We start from the raw sequence: 9898 nt of genomic DNA on the forward strand, positions 1-9898 counted from the left end.
AGACATCTTGGCAACCCAGAACAAACCTGGAGTGCTGGCCTCAGGCAACTGTTGTCATCTGTCAGCGGGCCGGCTGTATTACATATTTAGCACGTAGACCTTTATTCTTATTTTATTTTTATACATGTAATATGTACAGTTAGTAGGTCATTCATATTGAATATGTGTCGTCCATATTATGTCTGACAGAGATTGAAACAAAACAGGAATCACAAGTTGATGTGAGATCTTTACTCTGTGGTTACAGCTGTGTGCATGACTGACTACAATGTTCCTCACAGGAAGCCCAGGTGGCTAAACCAAAAGTAGCAATGACCAGAAGTGAAACGAGTCTGCACTCTACTCTACGTCCCTCTCACTCCTGCTCAGTCCCTGAGGGCCCTTTCAATTGAAACCAGTAACCAGAAGTTTAAATCTCCCTCTCCCCCTCTCTATCTAACCCTACTATCACTCCCCTCAGGATGCCCTCTCCTGGGCCAGGGCTCCTGCAGCCTGCCTCAACTTTAACTGTATGCTTATTCTGCTGCCAGTCTGCCGGAACCTTCTGTCCTTTCTCCGCGGCTCCATTCAGGTAACACAGACACACCCGACCCTATTTAATTCAAATGTGTATGGGTAGTCATCTATAAATAATAGCTGTATCACATTTTTTCAAACGTTTCCTACACGTTCAGTGTTGCAGTCGCACAGCTGCTCGACAACTGGACAGAAACATCACCTTTCACAAGCTGGTGGCTTACATGATAGCATTTCACAGGTACCCTACTCACTCACTTAGTTTGCTTTACATTTGCCTTTGATCGTCTTCATTCGTCTTCATTGTTCATCAAACAGATGTCTCTGTACAGATTGTAATCTTTACTTTGCCTTTGTCCTTGCCTAGCGGTCCACATCATCGCCCACCTGTTTAACTTTGAGTGGTTCATGGGCCCAGCTGTACAGGAACAGCAGCTCTCTGCCCTTTGTGCTGTCCCAGATTGGCAACGGAGACAATGCCTCCTACCTAAACCCCATCAGGACTGACCAGACCGTGAGTATTCTATTAGCTACAGATTTTCATTGTTCATTATGTCTATGACTACCTAGTACACTGTGTTCATTATGTTTATAACTGCCTAGGATAATTGTTCATTATGTTTATAACTGCCTAGGACACTGTGTTCATATGTTTATAACTGCCTAGGACAAATGTTTCATTATGTTTATTAACTGCCTAGGACACTGTGTTCATTATGTTTATAACTGCCTAGGACACTGTGTTCATTATGTTTATAACTGCCTAGGACACTGTGTTCATTATGTTATAACTGCCTAGGACACTGTGTCATATGTTTATAACTGCTAGGCACTGTGTTCATTATGTTTATAACTGCCTAGGACACTGTGTCCATTATGTTTATAACTGCTAGGACACTGTGTTCATTATGTTTATAACTGCCTAGGACACTGTGTTCATTATGTTTATAACTGCCTAGGACACTGTGTTCATTATGTTTATAACTGCCTAGGACACTGGTTCATTATGTTTATAAACTGCCTAGGACACTGTGTCCATTATGTTTATAACTGCCTAGGACACTGTGTTCATTATGTTTATAACTGCCTAGGACACTGTGTCCATTATGTTATAAACTGCCTAGGACACTGTGTTCATTATGTTTATAACTGCCTAGGACACTGTGTTCATTATGTTTATAACTGCCTAGGACACTGTGTTCATTATGTTTAAGTGTTACAGAGTATTCTGTATTTAATGTAGCTATGTCAAGAGGTCAGTTCTGACCAAGGACAGAATGTTGACACTTGATAGCAGATTATGACAGAGAGGAATCCCCCAGCATAGAAATAGAATGAATAGAATGATAATGTATTTCTATGTTCCTCAGCCCATAACACACTATGACTCCTTCATTACTGATCGGCTGCCTCCTCTGAACATATAATATATGACTAAAACAGATCGTAAAATGGTCAGCAAATGTCCCACTTCTTGTAATATTAAAGCAAGTTCCTTATGCTGATTCAGAAGGAAGCATTTCTGAACATTACCGACTTCCCTAAATAGGTTGAGCAGATAGTCCCAAACACAGCCTCCACACTCCCTCCGAGGCAACAACATGACTGCATTACTCTGAAATCCCCCTTCTCTGATTGGGTCAGAACCCAACCATAGTGATGTTCACTACCATCGCGGGGTTAACGGGCGTGGTCATCACCTTGGCCCTCATCCTCATCATTACATCATCCATGGAGGTCATCCGCAGGTCATACTTCGAGGTTTTCTGGTACACCCATCACCTCTTCATCATCTTCTTCATCGGACTCGTCTTCCACGGCTTCGGGTGAGTCAGTTAAAACTCTCACAAAAATGTGTGCACATTCATTGTTTCTCCATAATACCCCTTTTGAGTCAGTTGAACATTTCCTACAGAGACATAACATATTATTAGCCTCATTTTAAGATATTAAAGGGGTTTATACATGCTTATAACAAGTAATAAAAGCATTATACCTGCAGGTAAAGCCCTACCGTTTTATGTTTAAATCTTTCTAATACGGTTTGCCACAGGCGAATTGTCCGAGGGCAGACCGCCACAAGTCTCCTGGAGAACAAGCCATCGCAGTGTGCAGATCAGTTTGAGTCATGGGGAAAGAACGGGACCTTCTGCCCTAAGCCAGAGTTTGCTGGGAACCCTCCTATGGTGAGCTATGACAGTTTGGTTTTTTACATGACTTAAGTGTGCTGCTTCTTTTATGTAAATAACATTTTCTCTGTCGGTTTCCTCTTCAGACATGGAAGTGGGTGGTGGGGCCTATGATCTTGTATGTGTGTGAGAGACTGGTCCGATTCTACCGCTCCCAACAGAAGGTGGTCATCACCAAGGTCAGTACTGTTCATCAAGCCAGCTTGTACATTCCCAACAGGCAATTTCTCTAACGGCCAATTTCTTTTAAATTCAAAGCCAGCGTGAGTGAGACAGTCGTCCTTGTTAGAAGGCAGCCCTGGCCAAGAACCAGAATCATGCACTATGCAGTTCACGTCTACTCATCCAACAGTTAGTTGTCTCTTTTGGCCTCCATCTTGTTTTTCTCCCATCCTCCTCCTCTCCAGGTGGTGATGCACCCGTCCAAGACCCTGGAGCTCCAGATGAAGAGGAAGGGCTTCAGGATGGAGGTCGGCCAGTACGTCTTTATGCAGTGTCCCTGTGTCTCCCAGCTGGAGTGGCATCCCTTCACCCTCACCTCCGCCCCCGAGGAGGATCACTTCAGCGTCCACATCCGTATTGTGGGCGACTGGACCCAGGGCCTGTACGAGGCCTGCGGAGGGGACAAGAACGAGACCCAGGAGGCATGGAAACTGCCCAAGTACGTGCTTGAATGCAGAGAGCAAACATTTTCTACGACCCCGTCCCCTTAACTAATCTTCGGTTAAATATCAATTAGGTTGAATGTTAATTAGGTTTTTATACTGCTATTTCTGCGCTTAATGTTTCTACTTGACTTCATAGTGTCGTTAGTGGGCTGTCATTTAGAACGTGAAGATGGGGTAGTAGTGTTTTCTTTTTACTGTGAAATAACGGTGAGGGGAAGTACCATAAGAGAGGAAACGTGGTTTTCAGGAGTAGTACATTTCAGTAATGGCAACATTGTGTAATTGTTTAACCAGAAAGTATCCAGTATATTAGATTATTTCATGTTTTTACCATATAAATGTAATTAGAAGACTATTAAACTGTTATATGACTGTAACTCTCTCCTTGTATGCAGAATGGCGATAGATGGCCCGTTTGGTACTGCCAGTGAGGACGTGTTCGGCTATGAGGTGGTCATGCTGGTGGGTGCTGGCATTGGGGTCACCCCCTTCGCCTCCGTCCTCAAGTCAGTGTGGTACAAACACATCCAGGAGAACCAGAACGTCTTTACCAAGAAGGTGAGAGAGGGGCTCTGTCTGTCTGGTTTATTGTCTTTCTAAATTGCAGTGTAGGGTACTTCCCCATTTCATTCCACCAACGTTTCAGCTGAAATGTTCTTCATTGCATTGTGATTTGCTTTTCTATTTCAATTCATCAAGTGAGAGAAAATCTCACTGCTATGAGTGCAATGTTCATTTATTTTCAACGTTTACATCGTTCCTTTAGTCTGCTCTTCACTCCTTGTTATATGTCCAATATGTGATTCAAAATTCAAAAGAGTACTCACACATCTGAGCTATCTTTGTTGCAGGTGCACGGTAACAGTTGAATAAGATGAGGAAAAAGAAGAAACCCGCACACTGCTCTTTATTAAGCTTCACGTTGCGGCCTCAAGGCCTTCGTCAGAGCTTTGTTTTGTCCAATATGTGAAACGGACAATCTTTCTTCCATCTCCTCTATGCCAGATCTACTTCTATTGGCTGTGTCCTGAGACCCAGGCGTTTGAGTGGTTTGCTGACCTGCTGCAGTCTCTGGAGGGACAGATGACAGAGAAAGGCATGGTGGACTTCCTCAGCTACAACATCTACCTGACCCGCTGGAAAGAGACCGAGGTCAGCACACCACACTTTTCAGCAGGGGCGCAACTTTGGTTTTAGAAGTGAGGGGGACATCTTTAAAAATTATGTGCATATCCAGTCGGACAAAACACTCCAAACAGCCTACCCGACCGCTTGGAGATGTCCGCATGGTCCTAAAGCACACCGTCGCCACATTTTGTATCACATTCCAATGATAAAACTGTGTGGGACAAAAATGCAATTTCAGAATGTGGTCCTCCCCCCGTTCCCAGTGAAAGTTGTGCCCCTGCTTTTCAGAGTAATACTGATGAGAACTAACATTTTCTTCAACTCAAAAGACACACCAATGTACAGATACACAGCACTAACACACACATATTTATGTTGTATGTACAAGGATGAAAGCTAAAAAATGTGCGTTGTCTCAAACTGAATAACTATTGCCCATAGATGAGAGTGGGACAATGCATAATCACAAAATGAATCTCAAAAAGTGATTATTTTTTACAAAAGGCTGCTCACTTCAGAGTTCACCATGAGGCAGAGAATGACCCTATCACAGGGCTGAAGCAGAAGACTCTGTATGGGAAACCTAACTGGGACAATGAGTTTACTGCTATTGGGACAAAGCATCCAGAGTGAGTGCCTTTCAGCCTCTTCTAATCCAAATTACAGCCAACAGAAATGGCATATTCCAGAGAGACACGAGTTAGATGTACTCAAATTGTAAAATGTGTTACATGTATAGTTCACAACTTGTGGACTATTCGTAATTAATGTGTGTGTGTCCAGGAAAAAAGTAGGAGTGTTCCTGTGCGGTCCCACCCAGCTGGCTGACGTCTTGGAGAAGCAGTGCCGGTCTCATTCTGAGGCTGGTGTCAAGTTCATCTTCAACAAGGAAAACTTCTGAGACCCCAACACCCCTCCAAGAGCACCAATGAGGCAATAGCAATATTCCTACTTTGTTATCAAAGTTAGCTTTCAATATTGCTCAGACCCAGAGTATCSTCTGTCTTGTAAGCTGTTTCACATTCCTAAACTGTTCTGTTGTTATCCCCAACATAAACAATCAATGGTTTTTAATATGGATTCTTTGGGTGAATCACTTTTTTTTTTTTACTTAAGTGCCCTTATCTCACACAACAGTTTATCAGATCATAGCACCAAAAATGGAAGTAAACTTCACTGTTCTAATGATCACAACGTTCTACACCCCTCAGTGACATTTCACAATTGGTTTCTTGCACAAATCTGTGAAGAAATGACCAAACCTCCCCGCATTTACCACAGAGGCTAGAACGTTATTCTTGTTCTGCAATACAACATGCAAACACGGAAACTCTAGTGTCAAAACTCTCTAGTTCCACTTCCTGCTGTTTCTGGTGTTGTATTTACAAGTTTGTGTAAGCAAAATAGTATGCATAAAGCTTACTGCATTTGAAAAAATATTTTCTTTTCTTTTCACTGCACCAGGGATAGCCTACCAGACATTTTGCCTTTGCAGCTTTCTTCAGTGTGTAGGTACAGCAAAAGTTTGTCTAAAATGAAAATGAGCAGCAACAAAAAGCTGTTTGGGATGTGATATTCTAGTTATCCCAGCTGCAGCTTCTCCTGCTGGACTCAATAGCAGCTGAGAGTTTCTTTAGGCTGGCCAAGTGAGTGATACATTTCAGCGACCAGTGAGCACACAGACATGTCAGTCCTATGTGTGTACGTGTGGGAGTTCAGCTTCTCTTTTACTGAGGTCAGAGTCAAATAAACCTAAAATGCTGGTGAGGAAAAGTCTTGCAGCTTGTGGCTGATCAACTAGACTGCATAAAGTATTGACGCTTGGCTAGTGTTGTTAAATACCTATGGATCTGCACGGTGTTGTATTTGTGCTGCTTGATATAACAGTTATACACGGACACCATAAAAAGGGTTAATTTGAACGTTTAATGACATTCAGCTATGGGTCCTACAGTCTATCGATGGCATCTTCCACCCCACAAAATTACAGGCATATTATTATTTCTATGGAAACTTGTTTATTCTTCATTTGTTTAAACAATGATTGCAACTTGAAATCGTGTCTGTATACAATATCCTGTGATCTGTTTACATAGCATTTCCTAAAGCAAGTTCATCGGATCTGTGGTGTAAAATAATGTACATAATAAACACACTGCTTTTCCTCACCCTATATCAAGTGGGACATCAGGACAAATAGAAGCACCCTCCAAAATAATGATTTATTCATTATAAGTAAAGCCAACATTATAGTTGGAACATTGGTATCGTATGGTAGCAGCTTTGAAGCCAAGCTGTCATAATAGGAAGATTTCAACTGATGCATTTAAAATCAATGAATAAAGTCTCTTCAGGGTAGACAGCATTTCAGCCCATCCAGAGCACTTCAATAGATGCAGTAAATAGGTCAATGGAACGCAGACCGTGGGGATAGAAGGACGCAGGATTGGCGCACATTCAACAAATCTGATCCAACAAAGTATATATTTGTCAAATCCGTCATGATTGATGTATTGTAACGGGCCAACAATGTGGTTACTAAAGTTCGATTTGGATATACTTGGCTGTTTTCACTGCATAACATTTAGAAGTACTCCCTTCTCAGGTTTAGAAGAAGTGACTGCTAAATGCTAACTCCCATTCCTATAAGCTGGTAGCATAGCTAGCATACAGAAGTCAGTGGTGGTCGTCAGTTGGTTTTTCTTCTTCTAGTATTACATTGTTTTTGATCACTGCACTGTTTGGTTTTGAGTTTGCAAGAAAGACATGTCACTGTACTTGTGCATGTGACATTAAAAACGTGACTCTTGATGGCATGAACATGTCTTGTCAAATACACAAACAATAACCTTATTTTTCTGGAGGGCAATTAGGAGAGACGGGATCTTTCCTACATGCATTTCCATTGTTTTGGTCGAGTTCCATTGACCCCTTTACCACATCTATAGCCGTCTCGCTGCTTGTCCCATTCAGCATAGAATGTACAGTGAGCTACTGATTACTGAATACCTCCCCTGCAGGATGGGTGAAGCATTGCACCTTCTATAAGCAGTATCAGGGTTGGTGCTGGTCTAGGGGGTTAAGGCCACAGCGAACACACTGACCACACAGTACATGGTGCGGTTCTCCCATTTCACTGTGCAGCTCCCTGAGAGAAAGGAACAGACAGTGTCAGCCCTAGTCAGTTTGATAAGCAGTGTTTCCTAGGCAGCTGGGGAGGTTTAGTGAAGAGACATGTGGTTCCACCCCAAAGTGCCGCACGATGACACACCTGTTTTGTTGAATGAAAGAAGATTTGAAATAGACAAGACGGCGGCATACACATTGACGATTACTTCATGGAGTAATTTTTTTAAATAACGGCGCATTTTCTAAATTAAAACACCACCTGCCACTGGACATTTTATAATATACACATTTGGCTGAATCAAGAACGAAGTATCGCCAAGTTAAGGTTGGTCGGAAATTCTCTGTTACCAAACAGTACTTAACCTGTAACTCCCAGTAATAGATACCAAAAATCTTTGGTTAAATATCATTATCTGGTGTAAGAATTTGTAGCTAGGAAACCCTTTGAACTGAGCAGTGGTGGATGTTATCTTACCATCGGTAACAGTGTCCCAGTAGCAGGAGTTAGCTGTGTGGAGACCAGCACCGCTCTTCTGCATGACAGCACAGCTAACTGTATAGAGAGGAACAGGCAGGGGTCAAATTATGATCATCGTTAACAAAATATCAGTAAGCAATTGTGTTTTATCACATGTTTTTCACCATTGGCACCATACAATAAGTTTGCATACTGMATTTACAGTAAAATTAACAAGTCTGTGTTCAATAGGAGATGAAGGCAGCCATACCAATGTACTTGTATGACTTAGTCTGTTTGACCAGCAGGGTGAGGGCTTGCTCCACAATCTTGGCTGTCCACTGGTTCACAGTGTCCTGTCTGTAACTCTCTTCTCCAATGATACTCTGAATACACTGCAAGACAGACCGTTTGGACACGAACACACACACAAACACATCTGAGAAGGCTGGCCCCTTTAGGCATGTGGGGAGCATGGGACCTGATGTGAACAGTGCTGTATTCAGTCACGTCTATACTGGGAATATGAGTGTTTGTCTTGAGTAATCAGGGGACAGACAGACTGCGAGGCTGGATACTGTTTCACGTGATACCTCACTGTCAATTTACACTAAGTAATAGCTAGCTAAATCTATATTTCAAAATCCATCTAAAATATCCATATTCCCATTTGGTTATTCAACGTATTGATGCTGAATCAATAGATAGTTGTTACCTCTTTCACGGAGTTACTGGCCTCTTCAGAGTTGAAAGAGCCTAGAAACAATGATGAGTCAGACTTGTACTGGCATTTCTTCAACTCATCACGGACCTTTTCACTGCAGTTAGAATGGTTACAACTCTAGGACTACAACTGAAATGCAGTAATATCAAGGTAGTTAGGTAAATGCTGTAACGCAGCGATTATGTCTAGGTAGTTTAAACAATAGCTAGCTAGTTGTCTTTTCCACTATAATTGTATGGCTATTTGGCTAGCTAAGAAGATAACTCGGCTAAGTTAGCTAACAGGCGTTGTTGTGCCAGCCAGTTAGCTAGCTATCTACATCTTGGATTTAATACTCAGGAGTATAGCAAAGATAGTTGGTAGCATATTCAGTACCTCTTCACCAGAAAATTCCTCCATTCTCGCCTTCTTAAAATTGAAAGAAATAGCTGCTTTTCCAGTGAAAATCTGCTTGATAAATGTTTGAGATTTCCTGTTTGCCGTCACAGGTGGTTAACGAGTGGAGGAAAGCAGGTCACAGCCCCAAGAAATGAACTGCGGTTCTGTGAACACTGCCACCTAGCGAGCGAGCCTTAAAATAACACAGGATAAAAGAGGACGGCGCATTCCAGCAATCTCGTTGCATTAAAGTGAAAAATGATCAAAGCTTTTACATAAAGTTGTTTTACTAGTAACCAAATCATGAGATGATTGTCACACCAGAACCAAGTTCAAACGGTTTATGAGACGATGAAAATAAAATATCAGAAAACACACAAATGTCATATTTCCCTGAAAAACACACAATAAGGTTACATTTAAAGTGCAATTGTGCATTTGGGATATTTCAGTCAGCAATAAATAGTATCCTCACAGTTTATAACACACGACTACATTATAAAAACACGATCAAAACACACTGTGGTTAATTAAAGACATTTTTGTGCACGTTAAATACAAGTATACACATTTATAATACACTTTCGCATATGGGAAGTTTGGGAACTGAATGTCAATAAATAGGTCACTTWGTGAGAAGTTCGCTAGTGTTCAAAGTGGAGTGGTTGTTTGTTGTGTACAGTCAATGTGCATCCTCTTCAAGGGTTTA

General features: G+C 41.8%; 2 protein-coding genes across 3 annotated transcripts; one reads left to right on the top strand and one right to left on the bottom strand.

The window, feature by feature from the left end:
• Positions 1–460: 460 nt before the first annotated feature.
• cybb (cytochrome b-245, beta polypeptide (chronic granulomatous disease)) lies at positions 461–5402 on the top strand (the record flags this gene model as incomplete). The annotated part of the gene is made up of 10 exons (XM_070441712.1): positions 461–571; positions 884–1030; positions 2161–2342; positions 2570–2702; positions 2792–2884; positions 3113–3366; positions 3769–3931; positions 4379–4525; positions 5006–5130; positions 5285–5402. Coding segments are annotated over 10 exons (1473 nt in total), but the record flags the coding sequence as incomplete, so codon positions are not given.
• Positions 5403–6408: 1006 nt separating this feature from the next.
• Positions 6409–9331, bottom strand: LOC112077475 (dynein light chain Tctex-type 3). Of its 2 annotated transcripts, none has more exons than XM_070441714.1 (5): positions 9186–9331; positions 8803–8843; positions 8359–8482; positions 8106–8183; positions 6409–7772 (listed from the first exon to the last, which is right to left on the bottom strand). In XM_070441714.1, exons 1-5 carry the CDS (start codon positions 9208–9210, stop codon positions 7723–7725), a joined length of 318 nt encoding a protein of 105 aa, XP_070297815.1. In that variant the 5' UTR covers positions 9211–9331; the 3' UTR covers positions 6409–7722. The 2 variants fall into 2 exon arrangements, with proteins under 2 accessions (XP_070297815.1, XP_070297814.1); XM_070441713.1 differs by having other exon boundaries at positions 6409–7649; positions 9186–9328.
• Between the last annotated feature and the right edge of the window lie 567 nt (positions 9332–9898).

This window comes from Salvelinus sp. IW2-2015, unplaced genomic scaffold (assembly GCF_002910315.2).
Source record: "Salvelinus sp. IW2-2015 unplaced genomic scaffold, ASM291031v2 Un_scaffold4607, whole genome shotgun sequence".
In the NCBI taxonomy this organism is placed as follows: Eukaryota; Metazoa; Chordata; class Actinopteri; order Salmoniformes; family Salmonidae; genus Salvelinus; species Salvelinus sp. IW2-2015.

Coding starts and splice junctions, on each gene's coding strand:
- LOC112077475 (XM_070441713.1), bottom strand. CDS start 9,210: ATGGAGGAATTTTCTGGTGAAGAGG. Junction 8,844..9,185: donor GGAATTTTCTGGTGAAGAGG/TACTGAATATGC, acceptor CATTGTTTCTAG/GCTCTTTCAACTCTGAAGAG. Junction 8,483..8,802: donor CCAGTAACTCCGTGAAAGAG/GTAACAACTATC, acceptor TCTGTCTTGCAG/TGTATTCAGAGTATCATTGG.